This window comes from Salvelinus sp. IW2-2015, linkage group LG10 (assembly GCF_002910315.2).
Source record: "Salvelinus sp. IW2-2015 linkage group LG10, ASM291031v2, whole genome shotgun sequence".
NCBI classification, from domain to species: domain Eukaryota; kingdom Metazoa; phylum Chordata; class Actinopteri; order Salmoniformes; family Salmonidae; genus Salvelinus; species Salvelinus sp. IW2-2015.
This window is the reverse complement of record NC_036850.1, coordinates 2,191,478-2,216,714: the sequence shown is the minus strand read 5'-3', so window position 1 is coordinate 2,216,714 and position 25,237 is coordinate 2,191,478. Positions and strand designations below refer to the sequence as shown.

At 41.7% G+C, this 25,237-nt stretch overlaps 1 protein-coding gene across 1 annotated transcript; it reads left to right on the top strand.

Moving 5' to 3' along the window:
• The first annotated feature begins 1,456 nt into the window (after positions 1-1,456).
• Positions 1,457-12,683, top strand: gnmt (glycine N-methyltransferase). Its single transcript, XM_023995105.2, has 6 exons — positions 1,457-1,854; positions 4,447-4,574; positions 6,723-6,836; positions 7,518-7,660; positions 11,316-11,434; positions 11,812-12,683. The coding sequence occupies exons 1-6, from the start codon at positions 1,646-1,648 to the stop codon at positions 11,981-11,983; spliced, it is 885 nt and encodes a 294-aa protein (XP_023850873.1). The 5' UTR covers positions 1,457-1,645; the 3' UTR covers positions 11,984-12,683.
• The last annotated feature ends 12,554 nt before the right edge of the window (positions 12,684-25,237 follow it).

Sequence of the window (25,237 nt, the reverse complement as noted above, 5' to 3'; positions counted from 1 at the left end):
CGGATTGTGGTTGTTGTGGATGGCTGTTCACAAATCTAAATGTGTATTTGAACCCAATAATGGTTGAATTCAAGAAGTTTAAGCTGCCTATCAATCATTGTTTTTGAAACCAGTGGACAGCCAGTGAAGAATGCGCTCTTGCAACAGATGCATAGTGCGGATCCCTGCCTTGGCAGCAGCTAATGGGGATCCCTAATAAATAKAAATATTAACGTAAAGATGTAATTTAATCATATTATTATATGTAGTAGAAAGCTATGGGTTAGAAGAAGCCTACATAACCAACCCATAAAGTAAAATGTAACATCCATATATGGCCAGCTATGTAAACTTTAACATTGATTTATCCTGCAATAGATGTCATTCAGTTGGTAACATACATTTGTGTCTTCTTCTAATGCCTCTTAAGGGAAAAGTAATCTAAAAGTAACTGAATGTAATCAGATAACGTTACTGAGTTTGGGTAATCCAAAAGTGACATTACAGATACAAATTTTGTACAGGTAACTAGTAACTGTAACAGATTACATTTAGAAAGTAACCTACCCAACCCTGTACCCTGGCCTGGATAGTACCGGATCTGCCTGAACCAGAGGGTGGAGAGTCTGTGGTGAAGTCTGCTGGCCAATCAGCATAGGAGGTGTCTACTTTCCTACACACAGTTGGGGGTGTAGAGAAAACCTGCCCTATAAACAATTTAATGTTGTGCTGTAAATTTTTGCAGACTAATAAAATAAAAACACATCAAATAGACAAATGGTGTAATTGAAAACGTTTGATAGTGGTTAGGCCTACATAGTTTGTGTATTGTGGACTTTGAAAAATTACTTGTAGCATCAGTTCTTGATTGCAATTGTATTGTTAACTGCTTAGAACTATAATAGGCTACAAATAAATGTTTCACTTAAATTCAACATTAACCACATATTTCATTCAGCGGCCTCAACATCTGTTTTACATTCATACAACTCATGAAACACTAGATTTAMGGCGGAGAATTTTGATCCATGTTTCATCATCTCATACGATTGAGGGAGTTCTATTAACCTGTGCCGCAGTGCACCGGGATATGGCCCGCGACATGAACAGCGGTGAGTGAGGAGCGCCTCCTCAAATCGAACAGTAATCTGAGCCTCTCAGACGTGTCAACAAGGCAAAATTATGCTTCCTTCATAAAAATACATCTCTTTTCCATAAAATATATCTCCACATTTTCAAACTTGTTTTCATTAAGGCAGATAAACCCTTTTTTTAAATAAAAAGCATTACTTTTTGCATTTGAAAAGTGGCAGCCCGGTTCCAAATCGAATGCAATCAATGCTAACCCGCTTCACCAACACCAGGAGATGGCCGGACATTAATTGAACTCCTCAATGTTGACCTGAGGACTGCGCCGTGTCCAATCAGAAAGAAGGCGTGAGTATACAGGAGTCTCATTGGGCTAAAGTTTCGCTTCCAGTTTATCTCTAGCTAGTATAAATAATAATAACACCGTTAAGACTTAGCCTTGGCGAAAGGCTAGATATAAAAATACGGATATCCAATATATAATTACGTGCCTCACTATTTTCATAAATATTCCAGTAGTCTAGAATTGGATATTTCTGCACAAAGTAGCAGTCAGTGTGATCCCTGAAGATACAGAATGTCAGTCGACAGTGTTTTTCGGACGCGTTCTCTCGGCGTTGCTTCCGTGGGGCTTCCTGATCAATATGCCGACGGAAAAGCAGCAAAGGTCTGGCAGCTGTACATCGGAGACACGCGGAGTAGAACGGAAGAATACAAAAGCTGGGTGGTGTCCCTGCTAAAACAGCACGATGTGCAAAGGATACTGGATGTTGCCTGCGGCACAGGGTAGGCATGTCACCGATACAGCTAGTATTTCTGAACTATACATTTATCCGTACACAACAGCTTGTGGGCCCTCATAGGCCACTGCAAACATCCCTATAATAAGCACCTAACACATCGAGCTCTAAAAAAAACCTTTCAGATTTACGTGTGGTTCGTATTGCTTGTAGCATCGTCTCTTTAGTGTCTAGCGTTTGGCTAGGCCTTGATTGCAGTTGCTGAAATATTCCATTAGTTACCACCTGCTTTTTATGCAATTTACGCTTCCACAAAATAAACGTCGTGTGTATTGGCTAGATAGGACAGCCTCTAACGAATGAAAAGCCACATTTATTCTGCGGAAATGTAGGAATTTTTAAGGAAATCTGCTCAGCGTTGAACTGCAATTTACGAATTTCACCCAAATTAACCGTTCCCACATTTACTCAACACTGGATTTGTTTTGGATATGGATTAGCTCAAAAGACTGTGTGAATGGAACCCAATGTGGCATACATTTATTTCCCTAGATATTACCAACAAATGCTCAGTTGCAAACTGCTGCCATTGGGTCACTTCAGAAAGCATGGTGTACATGTTTACATACCTTGATACCTACTAGTGTTTACTATCATAATAGCCCTGTCAGCAGTTTTGGATTACACCTAGAAGGCATAAAGCATACATCTTGATTTAATATAGTAAATTGGTGTATTGTTTTCTTACACAATATGGACCAACTTGCTACCTGTGAAGAGATGTTTGTTTTCATTATGGGTCCCTATTCAGGGCATYGTCTACAGATTTATAAGCACTACCTGCACGTTTAAGTTATGAAACATAACTCTTAAAAAGACTAAAAGATGTTCTCCGAAATAACAAAAAAGAAACAGCAGGTTGCCGTCCACTGTAGTTACTTTACTTTTAGCAGCTCCTTTTAGCTGTACCACTTCAATGCTGATGAAACGTTTTGCCACATACCAAATGTTCACTCATGCAGGGGTAAAATGTGGAGCTGTTTTCAGATTGGTTGGGCAGATAGGGCTGCTCACACCCATGAAAAAAGTACAGGTTGGAATAGCCTGTCCAGCACATCAAGTTGGAAATGTCCAAAGAATAGCCCATCTAAACCTTCTGTAAGGGTGTMTACTGGGCAAAAGTGACTCCGTGCTTTGCACCAATATTGGCCGGATWGTGGTGTGTTTTGACTGGTTTTCCTTCACACAGATGGTGTGTATCTGTTTTTGGAGGTCAAATAATCTGGGAAGCTGCCTAGTCATCAACATGTTTTTCCAAACATTGTAAACTTCTTGCATTCGGTTATGTCGCCATTGTTGGATAGATTATAGATTATTAGATTATAGATAGATTATTTGAAACAAAGGGATATTGCATTGGCAAAGATCGCCAATGCAAACGCCTACATAAGTGTCAGGGTTGTGTATATTGTATAGGAAACACTTTGCCATTGTGCAATGAAGTAAATAACTTAAATCTATTGCATTGAATTTAACAAGAGGAGTTGATTGTCTTTTCACATGTCTCGTCAACTGCAGTAGCACTGACCACGGGGCCTCTGAAATCCATGATTAGTAAGTAGATGAATTGGAAAAGATTTTGACTGGCTAAGTCCAGACAATGTGTTAGCCTAATCATTGTATCATTGCTACACTTGATATCCGGTTGGTTTGTACAGTAGTCACTATCTGGTGTACTCTTCTACTGAGCTAATTTGAGTTATGGCCCTAACACACGTCCTAATTCGCATAGCGAACCGTGTGGCAGTTMTAGAATTATCCTCATTTCCAAGGAGAAATCCATGGTCATATGAACATACCGGCAGAGTAGTGCAGTAGACATTTTGAGTTTGGCTGCACCCTCGCAAGTGTGCCCTGGTATCTCCCATAGTAAACATGGCTGGTGGAATGGGATTATTTKGGAGTGTCCGTGCTATATGCTATTTGGGGCTTTTGGAATGTTCTGCCATAGCAAACCATCTAGTTGTTTTGTCATTGGATCCACTTATATACTCTTGCTCTCTGAGTACTAAATCCCTCTTCTCAACCGATGATTCGGTGAGTGTGACTCATTTAACTGCCAATGCTGTTTCGATTTGTCGCAATGGTCTACTATGGAAATYATTGGCACACTGACTGCCAGCTCAGCAAAAGCTTGACCACAGGTCCACCCCATTCACAAATGTTTCTATAGTGTGTTCGCTGTCCACTAAAATGTATGAGCATTGGCTTTAACAAACCTGTTGCAGGTGTCACTATACATTTTGGTCATCATTTGTAAGGTGTTTGTTATCCATTTTTCCGTCAACCAGACTGTTTGCCCTTAACCTTAGCAACACACTGAAATGAGTGACACACCCAACAAAAGCAGTGATAGTTTAGCCTAGGACCATTTAGGGACTAGGTAGCTGACGCTAGCTTAGTTTAGGACAAAGCTAGGCAACTTCATATAGGCCTATGTGGTTTTGTTACTGCCAAATGTGGAATGTTTATCGTTATGTGTTTCTACAACAATTTCCACACCTGAACTTCTCCTTGAAGGTTAGATAAGCAAATAATTTGTTCACAACCCAACGGCAATGGTTTTGATTTATTGCAGCGTGGACTCCATCATGTTYGTGGAGGAGGGATTTAAGATGACGAGCGTGGACGCCAGCGACAAAATGCTCAAGTACGCCCTGAAGGAAAGGTGGGAGAGYAGAAAAGAGCGTGCCTTTGACCAGTGGGGTGAGTAGTGAGGGTGTGTCTGACAGATTCAAATCMGCTTCTCCTGTGCGCAACAATGCTTTGTTAGTAGGGATGCACATTTCGGTCAATCTTGCTGCCGCCTGACTGACTAACTAACCTTCATTTTACCGGTCAACAAACAGTAAAAAGAAAATCAAAACAGTAAAATGAGGTGACCAACAGAAAATACTATTAGAGATCTYTATATAATGATGAGATGCTTATGTTTCCGCCCTAACGATGGGAGTCGGCCCAAGGTGGGAGGGCAGGCGACAAGCTTAGGCCCAAAATAATACCTGTTTGTTTTGGACAGATTTTTGGCGAGAGTGAAACTTCTCGCTTTGCCTGTTCCTTTCTGATACTAAGCATGCGTACAAGGACAGGACATTTTTCATTAAGAGCTTAATGGAAACATGCAACAATAGCACGCCTATCGTCTTACTGTTCAAAAGGCTATAGCCTATTATTGGACATGCAAGTCCTGTAATGAAGCAGCTAATAAAACTCACTTTTCAAACATTTGCCAAAAGGCAATTTGCGTAAAACACCGTTCTTAACCTAATATTAGCAGTTATGACCAAGGTTAAAAACTTAGAAAGAGGGGGAATCTAAAAGCAAGAACTATAATGTGTTGTCAATATGACTAGGATTTTGGCTTCTGGACAACGAAAGAAAGTTGATATGRAGAACAGGAGAGAAATGCTGTTAATGGCATGAGGAAGTCTTGTAAAATAATTGCATCCACATTTCTACGGGTGGATTTTTGTAAGGTAAGACATGCCTCATTATTTGAAGTAAAGTAAAACATTCAGGTTTCAAACAATTCTACTTCAAGATCACATTGCAGAGTGGTGGGTGACACTTTGATAGTCAACGGTAGGCAGGCTATAGCCTATACACCTGAATGGTGAATGGGAGGTGTGCTTTAATTCAGAGTTCAGAAATAAAAAAGGGCTCCTTTTTAATCGTGGTCGCAAGTTTTTAACACGTGATTGTGTTTAGAATCGTTTATAGCCTCTTTGTTGTTATTTTATTGTGTTAATTTATCATTTTAAAGCAGTGCAGTTCAAGAAAGAGTTGTTCTTTCACGGTAAGGTCTACACCTGTTGTATTCAGTGCATGTGTGTWAGGAGAATTAAGTTCRCATGTTRTTTAACCAATTCAATTAAATMACTCKGTCTGCTATATRAGGATTTGTAAGATACTGATAGAAATAAAAATAGACYYAGGCCCAGTCTACAAAAGTCAAATGTTTAWTTACGGGAASGTTCTGCCTATCATTTCCTGTACACTGGTCTATATACCTCACATTTCGTCATAAATGTCCCTCTCYGATACAATGGCAACATAGTTCACAAGTCTTCCTGTCATARATTGTCTGCCACCTGTTATACCTTGGYCTTGTAGTAGATTGTCTCTCCCCTCCCTGGGTGAGGACAGAATGTCCTGTAAGGAACACAGTAGTAGAGCTTGTCTGTCGATAGCTCCTCTTATCTCATACATTGTCTCACACTTGCACCCTGCTTACATACTAAAAAGGAACAAAAAGTCCTTGTCCTAATTCTGACTAAAACTYCACACATCAGATWTATAGAGGTATGATTCTAYTACATTTCATACAACCATACAATGACAGGGTAGTTTTAGTTATAGTTCTACGTTAAATGTATACATCATTTAGTCATTATTCATAAAATCCATAACAATGTGACAAAGTTTGATTTGAGAATTGTTATTTGTTGTGCAATAACTGGGCTTACAAAAGCAGGTTTCACTCCAGTKGCCTACAGACTTTTTGAGGAGCTACTCTTGTGCTGTCTGACAGGTGATAGGCTCTGTATGCTGTGGGTGTGTGATAAGATGCTTGATGACTAACGAACATACACACGCTGCAGTTTAACTCCACACAATTATGCAAATGACCCTATAGACCAATAAGCATGACCGGTAAAATGTATTTTTGGCGGCTAACTGATTTAACGGTTATCTCTATTTGTTAGCCCGCTGAGCGAAAGCTTAGGCAGAGCTAACACAATTCCTCAGCTTTCCTAATTGGTATTAAACTAGGAGGGAAGATGTCGAAGAAAATACTCTAGACCTAAATAAAATTTCTTAATTTTGTTCCTCTTTTTCCTTACCCTCCTCCAGTGATCGAAGAGGCCAACTGGCTGACGCTAACAGAAGATGTGCAGAAGCCAGGGAATGGGTTTGATGCAGTCATCTGCCTGGGGAACTCCTTCGCTCACTTGCCAGACTTCAAAGGTGAGGGGCAGGCAGCCAGTATTGTCATTACCTAACTGATTTTGGACCCGCAAGTAACTTATTTGTGTATTCTTTGAAGATCTTGGTACTTTATTATTGTCCCTTCTCTGTGTTGGGCTGGAACGAAAGCCTGCACATTGTGTAGCTTTGCAGGACCGGGATGATATCTGACCTTGCAAGTAATAATTGATAGTTCCGTTATAACAGTATAAGTGCTAGTAACTGTAAGTGCTAGTAACAGTATACAAGTAATGCACTCCCCACACATARGACATGCAGAGACAGTCCTCTCATTTAAAAAAACACCTCTTCAAGAAAGCCTATAGCCTATGGTCCATGATTGACTCTGTCTACCCTTCCTTCAGTGCCTTAACAGTTTCTTATGTTTCCCCCCCCAACCCAAACCCTTACCCTAAACCAAAGAAAACGTGTTTATTTAGTAAATATTTTCTTTAACTGCATTGTTGGTTAAGGGCTTGTAAGTAAGCATTTCACGGTAAGGTTTTCACCTGTTGTATTCGGTGCATGTGACAAATTAAAATTTGATTTTATGTAGACCTACTTTTAATGTAAGATGTCCTTGAGTGTCTTGAAAGATAAAATGTATTATATATATTTTTTGGCAGGAACGGTATATTGATTGTTTTGTGGTTCAGATGTATCGATYTTTGTCTATCCCAGGGGACCAGAGTGATCAGAAGTTAGCCCTGCAGAATATCGCCAGCATGGTGAGACCCGGGGGAATCCTAATCATCGACCACCGTAACTACGACTATATTCTGGAGACAGGCCGAGCGCCCCAGGGCAAGAACATCTACTACAAGGTACAAAAAATAAAAACCGTTTGAGGTACGTTGCATTCAGATACTACAATACGTATCGGCAGTGGTTGGCATATCTATTCGTCTATGTCAATCCATCTGTCCATCGTATTAGTTTGTCGCTCTGTCCTGACCAACCATTCCGTTCTTCCATCTAATCTCTCTATCAAGTTACCTACCCTTTTATTTAGTTAATTTGTTGTTTTGGGGGGGATGGCATGTATCACCGTCAAGGTGAAAAATCTGTTTATGTGCCCTTGAGCAAAGCACTTAACCCTAATTTGCTCCAGGAGTGCTGTACTACTATGGCTGACCCTGTAAAACGACACGTTTCACTGAACCTATCCAGTGTATAAAATATATATATACAGTACCAGTCAAAAGTTTGGACACACCTACTCATTCCAAGGTTTATCTTTATTTTTACTATTTTCTACATTGTAATTGTGAAGACATCAAAACTATGAAATAACACATATGGAATCATGTAGTAACCAAAAAGTGTAGATTTTTCAAAGTAGCCACCCTTTGCATTGATGACAGCTTTGCAAACTCTTTACATCATCTCAACCAGCTTAAWGAGGTAGTGACCTGGAAAAACATTTCAAAAAATAGAGGTGTGCCTTGTTAAGTTAGTTTTACTAGCATTTAAGAGCAGTTGAAGGCCACGGAAGGACTGTTGTATGGCATTGAAGCTCGTCTGGAGGTTTAAGTGTCCAAAGAAGGGCCAGAAGTATACAGATTGGTGTTGTCTGCGTAYAGGTGGATCAGATAATCACCAGCAGCAGGAGCGACCTCATTGATCTATACAGAGAAGAGTCGGCCCGAGAATTGAACCCTGTGGCACCCCCAAAGAAACTGCCAGAGGTCCAAACAGGCCCGCCGATTTGACACACTGAACTCTATCTGAGAAGTAGTTGGTGAACCAGGCGAGGCAGTCATTTGAGACACCAAGGCTGTTGAGTCTGCCGATAAGAATGCCGTGATTGACAGTCGATCCTTGGCCAGGTTGATGAAGACGGCTGCACGGTATTGTCTTATCTTTTTGATCGTTTGAGACAATTCTTGTGACAATCCTTGTGACAAGGTATGGGGTGGTATACAGAAGATAGCTCTATTTGGTAAAAAACCATGTCCATATTATGGCATTTACAGCTTAAATAAGCAAAGGGAAATGACCATTACTTTAAGACYWGAAGGTCAGTCAATTCATTTCAAGAACTTTGAAAGTTTCTTCAAGTGCAGTTGCAAAAACCATCAAGTGCTATGATGAAACTGGCTCTCATGAGGACCGCCACAGGAAAGGAAGACCCAGAGTTACCGCTGGTACAGAGGATACGTTGCACCTCGGCTTGCAGCCCAAGTAAATGCTTCAGAGTTCAAGTAACAGACACATCTCAACATCAACTGTTCAGATGAGACTGTGAATCAGGCCTTCATGGTCAAATTGCTGCAAAGAAACCACCACTAAAGGACACCAATAAGTAGAGACTTGCTTGGGCCAAGAAACATGAGTAGGGGCCATTTAGACCAGTGGAAATCTGAGTCCATTTGTTAGATTTTTGGTTCCCACCACCGTGTCTGAGACGCAGAGTAGGTGAACGGATGATCTCCCCATGTGTTGTTCCCACTGTGAATCATGGAGGCGGTGTGATGTTGTCAGGGTGCTTTGCTTGTGACACTGATTCATTTAGAATTCAAGGCACACTTAACCAGCATGGCTACCACAGCATTCTGCAGTGATACACTGTCCCATCTGGATTGCGCATTGTGGGACTATCATTTGTTTTTCAATAGGACAATGACCCAACACACCTCCAGGCTGTGTAAGGGCTATTTGACCAAGGATGTGTGTGATGGAGTGCTGGATCATATGACCTGGCCTCCACAATCACCCGACCTCAACCCAATTGAGATGGTCTGGGATGAGTTGGACCGCAGATTAAAGGAAAAGCATCCAACAAGTATATGCATATGTGGGAAGTCCTTGAAGATGGTTGGGAAAGCATTCCAGGTGAAGCTGGTGGAGAGGATGACAGCTTTGCACACGCTTGGCATTAAGGCAAAGAGTGGTTACTTTGAAGAATATAAAATCTTTTTTGTTTTGTTTAACACTTTTCTGGTTACTACATGATTCCATGTGTTATTTCATAATTTTTATATCACTATTATTCTATAATTTAGAAAATAGTAAAAATAAAGAAAAACCCTTGAATGAGTAGGTATGTCCAAACTTTTGACTGGTACTGTGTGTATGTATAGTGACCGCATGGCAAGGGGAAACAATAATAATCACAACATGGATACTAAAGCTGCAATATTCCAAGGGAATCKTATCTGTAAACTTTCACTCCCTTCAAAATAGACATATCTCTTGGAATAGTTTCCAAGGTAAAGTGCTATTGCACCACTTACGCAATCACTAGCCCACATTGCCATTCTGATTTTAATACAGTTTATGCCGAGCCTTGTTGCTCAGGGAAATATAAAAGTGAGGAAATGTTACTTAGTTTTTCACGAGAATTATGAAGTGCAAGAAACWGAAGATGTCTGGGTTTAAAAGGTAAGTGTTTGGTCGGTGAAAGCCTATGTCGGCGGTTCTCAACCTTGGATACTAGTACCCCTGGCCTATCCACCGGATGTACTTGAAGAATCATAAATGCCTCTGCATCAGTTGCACATATATTTTTATTTTATTTATTTAACTCGGCAAGTCAGTTAAGAACTAATTCTTATTTAACAATGACGGCCTAGCTCGGCGAAACCCTAACCCGGACGATGCTGGGCCAATTGTGCGCCGCCCTATGGGACTCCCAATCATGGCCGGTTGTGATACAGCCTGGAATCGAACCAGAGTCTGTAGTGATGCCTCTAGCACTGAGATGCAGTGCCTTAGACCGCTTRGCCACTCTGGATCACATGAGGGGGTACTGGGGGTTGAGTAACCTAAAGTAGGTTGAGAACCACTGGCCTATGTGGGAGTGCTATCAGTGCATTTACTGCTTGAGGAAGAAGTCATTCGGACACAGTAATTTATGGGGATGATATTCCTGCCAAAAATGGCCAGCAGATGACCTTTAGGCATAAATCTCCCTAAAGCCTGCCGGATATTGTCTTCTTTGCAATGAAAACAATTTCAGAGAGAGTGCAGAAAAGTAGATGCCGATTTCATTGAACTCAATGCCCTGATAGAAGTAGACTGGGATCTACAATGATTTTATTTCTTAGGCCTGCTTAAAAATGTATGCACTTGCTTTCAAAGTTACTCACTCGTTCTTAAAGTCTGGTAAAGTGCAGCCTATGAATACGGCCAGGTAAACAGTCCTTAAGCAAATTCCCCCCACTTATGGAAAAAGTCCATGTCAGCGCCCAACGTCCTGTAGATCCATAGCAACAGCTTCCTTATTTTTATGTGATTAGTTAGCAGTACCACCTTGCTATCAACATTTTGTTTATGTCCCTATATTGGCCATTGAAGGGTTACAGTTATCTTCTGTACTATTTTACATCAATATACTGTAGTCATAATAAAATGTAATGAGTTCTCTTACATGCTAGTGTTTGCATCATGCCTCGGTATTATGCTGTATGCATGTCCTTATCCATACTGTTTTGTGGCTAACCACCATGGTGTGTGTGTGTGCCTGTCATTTTTCAGAGTGATCTTACTCAGGACATCACCACCTCTGTGCTGTGGGTCGACAACAAGCCTCACATGATCACCCTGGACTACACCGTACAGGTGCCAGAGGGCCCACAGAGTTTCCCCGAACTCAGGTACAACTACTTATATCATTAGCATTAAGATGTATTCATAATGCATTGTAAAACTTGTCATGAGCACATTAAAATGCGGTCAAATATATTGACAACCTTKCACCTTTGCAATGGAGCGCAATGTTCTGTTTTCTCTTTTCAAAACATGTTGAATGGCTATTTTTACCCAGTAGGCACTTGCAACTTACCACATGTGAGATAAATGACCCAGTAAACGAGATTACTTGCCTCCAACCAAATTCATAATTTAGTTCAGTATTATTTTACATTGACGTTTTAAAATCTTAATTTCATTTTATTTTTGTTAAATTTGTTCTTGTTGGCTAGGAGAGTAAGTGTGATCCCACATTTTATGCCTRGTGTCTGTGTTCCCGCAGCAAATTCCGCCTGTCCTATTACCCTCACCGTATTGACAACTTCAAAGAGATCCTGGAGGGAGCCTTCCACGGGAAGTGTGAGCACAGTGTCTACGGCGACTTCAAGACCTACACCCCCGGCCAGAGCCAGGCCCCCTGCTACTTCATCCACGTGGTCAAGAAGACCGCTTAGCGACCCCACAAAACTTTCCCACGATTTTGTATCTTAACCCTCATTATTTCTCCCTACACTTTCTGTCATGTCTCTTCTGCTGACCTTCTGTTCAAAACCGCCTCTTCTCCCTTTCTGAACCAAAACAAACCTGAGCCCAAATGCCCATATTCATGCTGTTCGATCCCTTGGTCTTTCAACGCTCAGGCAACGCAAGAGACGAGACACTCAACAGCCATCTTGAGTGATGTGAAAGCATCTACCAACCATGCTTGGTAGTATTTTGTCAGCCGGTGATTGTCAAGCAAGTAACTTGCCGGTCTCAAAGTAATTTACAATTAATTAACATAAACACATTTAGCATCTCCTGGCTTCAACACACAGCCTACAAGCCACTGATTCAGACCTTTGGAACATCTACATTTAATCACAACTCTAATAAAACATTTAATATAGCCTACACATCACAATAAACCATTATTTATTTTAACCAGTTTAAAAAAACAAATATGAAGAAAATGTAGTCTTTCAGAAGAACAGAATAGCGTACTCTGAGTTAGCCAGATCAGAGTCTAACAAGGACATGTCAAATGGCTGTGGGCTGCACTAGTTCATTTAGCAGACAAGTTTCTTTAGAATTCTGTGGCATTATTTTATAGTATGAAGAATACATTTGAATGTGGCTGAATAAAATAGAAAGGATATTTTCTCCAAACCGTTACCGAGAGTGCACACATGCGGCTATTCTSTGTTGAGCGGTTAACAAAGAAACAGGTCCTCCTAAATGCTTAATTTACTTATTTATGCAARTTTAGTTGTGATATGTTTAGATTTTAGGCTGCATGAAGTGACTAATGATTTTAAGTCTCATGAAATCCAAGAGCTCTGCTTTGTTTCTTGTGCAGGCTGCACACACTTCATCAGTCTCTCATTCATAATTTGACAAGCACTTGATAATAATCTCACRAGGCCTCGAATTTRCTAACGGCATCCCCKTTGTGTGGTCGTAATGCCCCCTAAAACAAATCCGTGCCATTTGTGGCCAAAGTGGCCGTTGTGTCCTGAATATAATAATTATAATTCTCCTGGCAGCCGTGCTCTGACGCACCTCTCACTCACATGGCTCTCTATCTCAATTCTTATTAGCCAATGCCCGTCATGTGATCGGGTCCTTCTCACATGCATCTCAGCCCCGAAGTAGGCTACAAGTGAAGACGGACACAACAGGGACGCAGCTGCGCATGTCCCTCTTATCGAATTCTGAGGCGCATATTAAAGATGTTAAAACTGTCCATATTTTACTGTTTGTCAGCCAACAAGATGAGTAGGCCTAACGAACAGCAAAAGCACTAGCCTAAGTAGATTGACAATCTRCCATAGTACAAAAGTTGATCTATTCTATTCAAAATTGTTCTTCACATTTGTAAGTGCAGCAATTCTCACACTGTAGTAGGCTATAGGTGTGAATGTTCCAAAATGCAATCCATATGCAGGAAAACACTTCTCAGATGTGACCGCAAATGTGATTTATYCATGTAATGCATTATATAAAGGTGCATTTTTTTATTGTAAAGCKGATGTATGCCAGTTAGGCTCTATGTAAAGTTAGGCTTCATTTTAAGAAGTTATTTGGCCACTTTTTAGCTATGATACAAACCTTATCAAAAGATTTTTCATCATTTTCATGCCAGCCAGGTAGGCTATACTCCTGTTGTGAAGTGTAGCAATGTGCTTAATATTGGGAAAGTTGAGAAATAAATATATTAGGCCGAGCTGATGAGTTCCTCTTTTTAGGCAACTGCGTAGCCTAAAGAAATGTTGTGCAACATGAGCCCATGGGCTCTCATGAAGTGTTTGATTAGATTTTRGAACACATTTGCATTGATGTCAGTGATTAGAGGGACAAKAGAGTGCTGATTACCAGGCAGTTAGCAAGTTTGGTAGGCTACTAACGATCAGCAGCACTCTGAGTTTGGAGAAGCCTAGTTACTGTGACTAAACGGTCACATGGAATTTGACTGCGGTCAGACTCGTGACCACCACCACCGGTGTGACGGTAATACGGTCACTGTAACAGCCCTACTTGGGAGCTAACGCTCAAAGTCATGAGCCTTCAGTTTATAGTAAATGCATCTGGGTCCCATTTGTTAAAGTTGCACTCATTGACCCATGTAAGTCCCTCATTGCAAAAGCTTAGAGCACCATCTCTGTCACACTTTTCTCCCCTAATGATTACAACGATCATCCTTTCAAGTCCTGTATTCAGACTTCAATCATTTGGCATTGCCCCACACACTCTGAGGTCAGAAGACCGTTGCATGAGTGAAGGGCAGGGTGTCCATTTTGTTAGGTTTTGCAATGCTGTGCTCACCTGAAATCGACTTTTACTTGTTCTGTCATGTTCTGTGGGACTGGGGAATGACTTGCACAATAAACCTAGTGAAGTAAKCAGTCTCTACGGGAACTGAATTAACAATAGCTTTTTTTCACCGATTTCCTTTCATCTGAGTTCTTTGCACAGATTTGGCAATRCCACTTTGTCCACAAATTCCTTGTCAAATTAGACTGCTTTTCCCCCCTCTAATTTTTGCCCCAGGATTTTGGAGTGTACTGTSAAAGGCTTCAACCCAGGTTCAATCAAAAAGGCTTCTCTTTGTGTCTCAGATATTAATTTTAAAAACTTTAATCGGCTTGTTGCTCAGCCAAAAACAGTTTGTTCTTTTGGTGGGGTATTTTGAGGAATGCGCTTAGACTCATACACAAGGAAAGTGTTGTAGACACAGCACTGTGAGCTGATTAACCAAAATAAGGATCTATGTCCCCCTCTGCTGGTTGAGTATAATACAAAGAATTTATAGAGGAACTTCATTCAATGTTCCAATGTGCATTGAAAATGTGCAGTACTAAAACAGTAAAACTATCGGCCAATTACTTTAACTTTTGTATAGACTTGTTTTGATCCAAGTTTTATTCAACATTAGTCGCCTTCGCAAAATCCAGGGATTATTCAAATGGTATGATAAACTGATTTGGCCGTAAGTGACCCTTCCAAGCAAGGTACTGAAATGTTTTTTTCCACTGACAAATCTTTGAGCTTGCTCTACACTCAAAGAAATGCTTTACTTCATGAATATATTTTCATGATCCAAAGATTTGATTGTTCAAATGACAGCACACTTGCTTAATTTTTATTTATATTTCACTCTCAACTCTGAATATAGTTKATCTTAACTTTCCTCAAAGAAGATTAGACATTATTCATAAAAATTTATCATAATATCAAACCAAAATGGGACATTTCAAATGTCATGCATCACAACTGCCGTTTTATTTTGTTAGCTTGTGAAAAAAATAAAAGTGTAATTGTAAATATGTAACATCATTATTTTGAATATAAAACGTAACATTTTATTGAATTGTCCAACCCTTTTGGCCAAATTTTAACTTCTGAATTTGGAAGCATTTTGTCATTTTAAGACAGGGATTTGCCAATTCAGTTTGTCAAATTTGTATCTTTTGGTAGTGACAATTATATATATTTTTTAAATAATGAGCTGCAGGACAACAATGGAACATTCTATTTGGTTATGGTGTTGGTAAATTCTGAAATGTTTTGTTGCCTAATCACAACCTCATGGTTTTCCTGCAGATTTTAAACGATCTAATAGGCAATGGCTAAAGCATTAGTGAAATGCTTTTTATTGAAAATTCCACATCAGAAGGCAAGGAGAAGCYATGAGCACATGGGGTTGATTTGAGTTTAGTAGTTGAGTTTAAATGCTGAGAAGTTAGTACGGTTTAAGTGGTTAGAATGAATATATTTTTAGGCTCTGATCGTATTTGTGACTGTATAAATACAAAAATATCTTCCCTTGCAGAGAAAATAGTTTTCTTGAAACAGGCTTACTCTGTCAAGCCTTAGTACAACAAAATGTTTAAAATGTTTTGTTTTTTCCCTATGTGATTATTGGAATTGTTTTATTGGACTGGAATACAGAAGCTTTTAAGGAATGAAGTGTCCATATATTTATTGTGTGTGTGTAAAAGTGCTTGGATAGTTGATGTCAGTTTATCATTGATATAAAAATCGTAAAGTGGACRGATTATCGTTAACGTCCTGGGCCTGGTTTCCCACATGATGGTTTTTACAATGGATCATATCCGTGCAACGCAAACATAATTGATATAACATGCTGATTTGACATTCGGAATATAAATGCCCTCTTTAAGCCTAGCACTATTCTGTTTAGTTGTATCAAATCACATTTATTTATATAGCCCTTCTTACATCAGCTGATATCTCCTAAAACCCCAAACAGCAAGCAATGCAGGTGTAGAAGCACGGGGGCTAGGAAAAACTCCCTAGGAAGGCAAACACCTAGAGAGGAACCAGGCTATGAGGGGTGGCCAGTCCTCTTCTGGCTGTGCCGGGTGGAGATTATAACAACATGGCCAAGATGTTCATAAATGACCAGCAGGGTCAAATAATAATAATCACAGTAGTTGTCGAGGGTGCAGCAAGTCAGCACCTCAGGAGTAAATGTCAGTTGGCTTTTCATAGCCGATCATTAAGAGTATCTCTACCGCTCCTGCTGTCTCTAGAGAGTTGAAAACAGCAGGTCTGGGACAGGTAGCACTGTCCCAGACAGGTCAGGGTTCCATAGCCACAGGCAGAACAGTTGAAACTGGAGCAGCAGCACGGCCAGGTGGACTGGGGACAGCTAGGAGTCATCATGCCAGGTAGTCCTGAGGCATGGTCCTAGGGCTCAGGTCGAGAGAGAAAGAAAGAGAGTACCCTGGCCTATCATAACCCAAAAATTGCATTTCATAATCCTTTGTTTATGTTCATGGACTGTCAGTCCTGGCCTCCATAGCAGTCTATGAATTTTGACAGAGGCTATGACGATGTAGCTTATTCTGTTACGAACTAGCATGGCCGCTATTGGGCTGAAACATACTCTAGAATTGTGGCTTCTACACAGTGACTATATGTTTATCTGTTTTAGTTCAACAATTGTTATTTTATTGTCTATCAACAATTTCACTTATATTTAAAAAAAAAAAAAACTGTTTAATAGGTTCTGGGAAACAGGGCTTTGGTCCGCCAGTCTCTCCCACTGGGAACAGTATGTCATTTCAACATGGACAATTGAGTAATATTTATTTMAGACATTGATCAATGAGATTACAACATATTCACCCACTCAAAAAGGCAGGCAACGGTTTGTTGAATTCCAAATGTATTATCACTATGCTTTCAACATCTAAAAGCACAACCAAATTCCAATGGAAAAACAATGTCTGAATTTTGGTTAAGTGGTCACCTAAAGTTCAAAATGGGAATACACTGGCAGCTATTTGGTTTATTTAAGAATTGTCATTCTGCCCCCTGAACAAGGCAGTTAACCCACTGTTCCCCAGTAGGCTGTCATTGTAAATAAGAATTTGTTCTGAACTGACTTGCCTAGTTAAAGGTTAAAACATTTTAATTGAAGGTTGACGAAAAACCGTTACAATAGTTTGTAAGAGGCTATTTACTTGATTTACAAAAGTAATATTGAATTGCGTTTGGTTGATATATTTAAAGATATCTACTGCTTGGATAGTTCCATCTGAGCCACTGGCTTAATCTTTTTTTTAGCTTCCCTTTTTGGTTAAGTTGGAGACGTAAATCCAACATACAGTTTCATTTGTTAACCTAAGTGGAGATCTCAATTAWTCTTACTATAGTGCATTGGTAATAGTCAGTGACAAATAAAACTAAGTAGGGCTTGGTTAAAACCCTGGATGGAACACCAAAGGGATAACTGTAGATAGACCAATTCTCCAGTACGAGGGGTTGCCCAGCCTATTGTTATTTCTGATAGTGGATATAATGTTGAAGATCTGATGTTTCAAAGGTAGGAATTCAATATTTTATACAAGAGTTGTCTTTGTTGGAAATGGATTACCTTTGATCATGTGGTTGAAATTTCATCCTCAAAACAACAGTTCGCGTTTATTACATTTGTCATATTGTTATGGACCATGACCTAAAATGTAAATAATATGCTGTCAAACCAGTTATGAAAACATACATATTTTAAAAGCTGAGAAACAGCCCTTTCAAATTATGACATATAATAGCACCACATCACATTGTAATCAGTCAAACATACATATTGAGTGTTACTTTTTTTTTTWAAGGATTTATAATCTGAAGTCAGAATAGAAATCCCTTTAACTGTGAATGCAGCATAGCAGCACTGGAGAAACGATTACATTACAACGGAACGACTTGATTAGTGTAGTGTTAGCTGGCTACATAGTTGTCTTTGCTATCTTTGTATCTAAGATAATTGTGTAGCTTAGAGTTGGTTAGAGTAATTATTCGGTTAACTAGCCAGCTATTTTCGTCCGCTGCGCTGCCGTCTCCTACCTAGTCAACACTGCTAGCTAACACTGCTAGCTAGCCAACTTCTACCGAATAGCAGCACTGTAGAAACTCACATTACAACTTACATTACAACGGAACGACTTGATTAGCGTAGTGTTAGCTAGCTACATAGTTGTCTTTGCTGTCCTTGTATCCAAGATAATTGTGTAGTTTTGAGAAATTGTCGAGGTTACCTAGCCAGTTAGAGGTTCCTAGCCAGCTACACGTTCAAACAAAGTCAACAACGTAGCCACTGCTAGCCAGCCTACTTCACCGCCAGCAGTACTATATCATTTTAGTCAATAAGATTTTATTTTATTTTTGCAACGTAAGCTTAACTTCCTGAACATTCGAGACGTGTAGTCCACTTGTCATTCTAATCTCCTTTGCATTAGCGTAGCCTCTTCTGTAGCCTGTCAACTATGTGTCTGTCTATCCCTCTTCTCTCCTCTCTGCACAGACCATACAAACGCTTCACACCGCGTGGCCGCTGCCATTCTAACCTGGTGGTTCCAGCGCCGCACGACCCACGTGGAGTTCCAGGTCTCCGGCAGCCTCTGGAACTGCCGATCTGCGGCCAACAAGGCAGAGTTCATCTCAGCCTATGCGTCCCTCCAGTCCCTCGACTTCTTGGCACTGACGGAAACATGGATTACCACTGACAACACTGCTCCCTACTGCTCTGCTCTCGCCCACGTGTTCTCGCACACCCCGAGAGCTTCTGGTCAGCGGGGCGGTGGCACTGGGATCCTCATCTCTCCCAAGTGGACATTCTCTCTTTCTCCCCTGACCCATCTGTCTATCGCCTCCTTTGAATTCCATGCTGTCACAGTTACCAGCCCTTTCAAGCTTAACATCCTTATCATTTATCGCCCTCCAGGTTCCTTGGAGAGTTCATCAATGAGCTTGAGCCCTGATAAGTTCCTTTCCTGAGGATGGCTCACCTCTCACAGTTCTGGGTGACTTTAACCTCCCCACGTCTACCTTTGACTCATTCCTCTCTGCCTCCTTCTTTCCACTCCTCTCCTCTTTTGACCTCACCCTCTCACCTTCCCCCCTACTCACAAGGCAGGCAATACGCTTGACCTCATCTTTACTAGATGTGGTTCTTCCACTAATCTCACTGCAACTCCCCTCCAAGTCTCCGACCACTACCTTGTATCCTTTTCCCTCTCGCTCTCATCTAACACTTCCCACACTGCCCTACTCGGATGGTATCGCGCCGTCCCAACCTTCGCTCTCTCTCCCCCGCTACTCTCTCTCTTCCATCCTATCATCTCTTCCCTCTGCTCAAACCTTCTCCAACATATCTCCTGATTCTGCCTCCTCAACCCTCCTCTCCTCCCTTTCTGCATCCTTTGACTCTCTATGTCCCCTATCCTCCAGGCCGGCTCGGTCCTCCCTCCTGCTCCGTGGCTCGACGACTCACTGCGAGCTCACAGAACAGGGCTCCGGGCAGCCGAGCGGAAATGGAGGAAAACTCGCCTCCCTGCGGACCTGGCATCCTTTCACTCCCTCCTCTCTACATTCTCCTCTTCTGTCTCTGCTGCTAAAGCCACTTTCTACCACTCTAAATTCCAAGCATCTGCCTCTAACCCTAGGAAGCTCTTTGCCACCTTCTCCTCCCTCCTGAATCCTCCTCCCCCTCCTCCCCCCTCCTCCCTCTCTGCGGATGACTTCGTCAACCATTTTGAAAAGAAGGTCGACGACATCCGATCCTCGTTTGCTAAGTCAAACGACACCGCTGGTTCTGCTCACACTGCCCTACCCTGTGCTTTGACCTCTTTCTCCCCTCTCTTCCAGATGAAATCTCGCGTCTTGTGACGAGCCGGCCCCAACAACCTGCCCGCTTGACCCTATCCCCTCCTCTCTTCTCCAGACCATTTCCGGAGACCTTCTCCCTTACCTCACCTCGCTCATCAACTCATCCTTGACCGCTGGCTACGTCCTTCCGTCTTCAAGAGAGACGAGAGTTGCACCCCTTCTGAAAAAACCTACACTCGATCCCTCCGATGTCAACAACTACAGACCAGTATCCCTTCTTTTTTTCTCTCCAAAACTCAGATCCTCCTCTCCACCTCTCCGAGCTGGCTCTCCGGCGCGCCACGCTTGGATTGCGTCTACCTGACAGGTCGCTCCTACCAGGTGGCGTGCGAGAATCTGTCTCCGCACCACGTGCTCTCACACTGGTGTCCCCAGGGCTCTGTTCTAGGCCCTCTCCTATTCTCGCCTATACACCAAGTCACTTGGCTCTGTTCATATCCTCACATGGGCCTCTCCTATCATTGCTATGCAGAGACGACACACATTAATCTTCTCCTTTCCCCCCTCTGATAACCAGGTGGCGATCGCATCTCTGCTGTTCTTGGGCAGACATATTCAGTGTGGATGGACGGACACCACCTTCAAGCTAACCTCGGCAAGACGGAGCTGCTCTTCCTCCCGGGAAGGACTGCCCGTTCCATGATTCTCGCCATCACGTTGACAACTCCATTGTGTCCTCCTCCCAGAGCTGCTAAGAACCTCTGACAACACCCTTGTCGTTCTCAACTCACATCAAGGCGGTGACCCGTTCCTGTAGGTTCATGCTCTACAACATTCGCAGAGTACGACCCTGCCCTCACACAGGAAGCGGCGCAGGTCCTAATCCAGGCACTTGTCATCTCCCCGTCTGGATTACTGCAACTCGCTGTTGCTGGGCTCCCTGCCTGTGCCATTAAACCCCTACAACTCATCCAGAACGCCGCAGCCCGTCTGGTGTTCAACCTTCCCAAGTTCTCTCACGTCCACCCCGCTCCTCCGCTCTCTCCACTGGCTTCCAGTTTGAAGCTCGCATCCGCTACAAGACCATGGTGCTTGCCTACGGAGCTGTGAGGGGAACGGCACCTCCGTACCTTCAGCTCTGATCAGGCCCTACACCCAAACAAGGGCACTGCGTTCATCCACCTCTGGCCTGCTCGCCTCCCTACCTCTGAGGAAGTACAGTTCCCGCTCAGCCCAGTCAAAACTGGTTCGCTGCTCTGCACCCCAATGGTGGAACAAACTCCCTCACGACGCCAGGTCAGCGGAGTCATCACCACCTTCCGGAGACACCTGAAACCCCACCTCTTTAAGGAATACCTAGGATAGGATAAAGTAATCCTCCTAACCCCCCCTCCCCCTTTAAAAGAGTTAGATGCACTATTGTAAAGTGGTTGTTCCACTGGATATCATAAGGTGAATGCACCAATTTGTAAGTCGCTCTGGATAAGAGCGTCTGCTAAATGACTTAAATGTAAATGTAATGAATGAGTTACACGTTTTAGTGACCAGTGATATTTTTCTCAAATCCTCTGGAATTTTCTGTGATTACACACTTTATCTGGATTGTATATTAAACACATCTGCACTGAAACACATTACATTTAGTCTTTCCTTATCACGTGTAAGACATACAAGTATTATTAATAATAACTTTATTCTTTCAATAATCTTAGGAGAATACATTGTCTCATTCAAACCTGAAAATGAGGACCAATTTAAATCACTATCAACATAAAAGAATACAACATTCATTTCAGGGCTGCTTTCATCAAAATTGAACTGGAATGAAAAACTATATAACAATTATCGGCTTTTACTAATTCAATATCTACATTCAACTAGCATGTAGTCTATTGCGCAAAGAGTCAGTACGGGAACAAAGAGTCAGTGCAACAGCTGAAACCTTGTCCCGACTGAGTCCGAACGCAACACCAGGCTCCAYAGCATCAAAGCTATAAAAAAGGAAACTAGACAAGAATTGAGAAAACATTACAACTTTACATCAATTGACCTAAGTTTAGATAATAAGAATAACTTCATAAAATGCAATTAAAATGATTTTCACCTGAAGTGCTGGTACAGCTTGATCTGTGACTGCGGCCTGAAGTACGGAGTCAGGTGTTYTTGCCAGCCATAGCTTTCCACCAGCACCGTACCATCCTCCAGTCCAACCAGCTGTGGGATGTTGACCCCTGTCACAGTGCTATTCTTCACCACACCAGCAATCTCTTACAAAGTGTTCACTCTGGTCTTTCTGTAGCTCTGCTTGATGAGGCCGAAGCACCAGTRGGGGGCAAACTTGGTGTGGCCTGTGATCAGGAYGTGAAGGTCCAGACTGTGGTGGAGCTTGTGCATGGTCCGCCAGGCACAATACCAGAGCACAAACCTGTTCTTGTTTTGGCCGCTGCAGTTATCACAATTCAGGTCCACACATGTTTCCCCAACTCCGTAGTTTGGTAAGAAATAGTGCATGTAGTTGATGACTGCGCTGCTGCCTTTGCTGGATGACATGCCTTCATCAATCAAGTAATTGACTTGTGGTATTCCTTCACAACAGACACCAAACAAGCCACACTTGCAAGGAGTTAAAAAGTAGGTGGGACCTTGCTGCATAGGGTCAGAATATCGGGGCTCCTGAGTGGTGCAGCGGTCTAAGGCACTGAATCACAGTGCTAGAGGCGTCACTACAAACACCCTGGTTCGAATCCAGGCTGAAACACAACCGMCCGTGATTGGGAGTCACATAGGGCGGCACACAATTGGCCCAGCGCCGTCTGAGTTTGACCGGTGTAGGCCGTCATTGTAAATAAGAATTTGTTCTTAACTGACTTGTCTAGTTACATAAAGGTTCAGTAAAAAAGGATACTGCACCTGCAAACAACATCAGTGAAAGCCTGCTTCCCATTTACTTATATGTATACATACACACACAATAATAGGATAATAGTGAAGACAACTATGAAACACATATAGAATCATGTAGTAACCAAAAAAGTGTTAAACAAATCAAAATATATTTTAGATTCTTCAAAGTAGCCACCTTTGCCTTGATGACAGCTTTGCACACTCTTAGCATTCTCACAACCAGCTTCACCTGGAATGCTTTTCCAACAGTCTTGAAGGAGTTCCCACATATGCTGAGCACTTGTTGGCTGCTTTTCCTTCACTCTGCGGTTCAACCCATCCCAAACCATTTCAATTGGGTTGAGGTCGGGTGATTGTGGAAGCCAGGTGATCAGATGCAGCACTCCATCACTCTCCTTCTGCGTCAAATAGCCCTTACACAGCCTGGAGGTGTGTTGGGTCATTGTCCTGTTGAAAAACAAATGATAGTTTGCGCTTAGTGGGACTAAGATAATCTGTTCACCTACTCTGCGTCTCACAAAGACACGGCGGTTGGAACCAAAAATATTCAAATTTAGACTCATCAGAACAAAGGACAGACTTCTACCGGTCTAATGTCCATTCCTTCTGTTTCTTGACCCAAGCAAGTCTCTTATTATTATTATTATTATTATTATTATTATTATTGGTGTCCTTTAGTAGTGGTTTCTTTGCAGCAATTCGAGCCATGCAGGCCTGATTCACACAGTCTCCTCTGAACAGTTGATGTTGAGGTGTCTGTTACTTAACTGTTTCTGAGGCTGTTAACTCTAGTGAACTTATCCTCTGCAGCAGAGGTAACTCTGGGTCTTCCTTTCCTGTGGTGGTCCTCTCAGAGCTAGTTTCCTCATTGCGCTTGATGGTTTTTGCGACTGCACTTGAAGAAACTTTCAAAGTTCTTAATGTTCCGCATTGACTGACATTCATGTCTTAAAGTAATGATGGACTGTCATTTCTTCTTTGCTTATTTGAGCTGTTCGTTGCATTGATATGGACTTGGTATTTTACCAAATAGGGCTACCTTCTGTATACCCACATCTACCTTGTCACAAAACAACTGATTGGCTCAAACGCATTAAGAAGGAAAGAAATTCCACAAATTAACTTTTAACAAGGCAAACCTGGTAATTGGAATGCATTCCAGGTGACTACCTCATGAAGCTGGTTGAGAGAATGCCAAGAGTGTGCAAAGCTGTCATCAAGGCAAAGGGTGGCTACTTTGAAGAATCTCAAATATATAATATTTGTTGATTTTCTTTTGGTTACTACATGATTCCATATGCGTTATTTCATAGTTTTGATGTCTTCACTATTATTCTATAATGTAGAAAATAGTAAAAAATAAAGACAAACCCTGGAATGAATAGGTGCYTCCAAACTTTTGACTGATACTGTATATATCATATTATTTTATGTACCTTTATTTTATCTGTGAGTCATACTGAGACCGGTCTCTTTTACAGATGAGTCCTGAATTACATAAATGACAGAACATACACATCAATATAAATACAAAAATGCAAGCAGAAAGAAAAACACAGTCATAAAAAACAATCACATTCACCAGTAATACGGTCCTCAATCAGTATAAAGGAGGAAATGTTGCTTGCTTGTTGAACAAAATCAAAACTGTAATGCATCCTGATGTCTTTGCTTGCTGATTCAGTAGGGCCCCCCAGACACTGCAGGTCTTGACAGGTGGTCTTGCATGATAGTTGTTCCTCTGGCACTGCAATCACAGGTCTGTCTTGGGTGTAGCAATTTTCTCCACAGATTCCTGGAAGAAGACAGCCCGACTACATGTACCTCTGAAAAATACACACAATGTGAGATCAATAAAAGTAGTGCCAATCATGTTGGAGGTCAATTAAATATGCTTTACATACCAAGTGTTGCCATTGATTCTTGTAGAGACACCACACTGCTGCTTTTGTCACATGGGATGGCTGCAGRTTTCCACCAAGGTGTTTGTATCCCGGATGGCGTCCTGATAATATTATTGCATTATCCTCTGCATAGTTGTTGACGAAGTTCACAACTCYCTGCAAGTCCTCATGCTTCTAGTGTATCCTGTGCTTGCTTGATCCAGCTCTCTTTTTGATGGAAGGCATTAGACCATTATCCTTGTATGACTGGTGGAGGAGAATCAGACATGTTCTACTGATGCTGAAAGA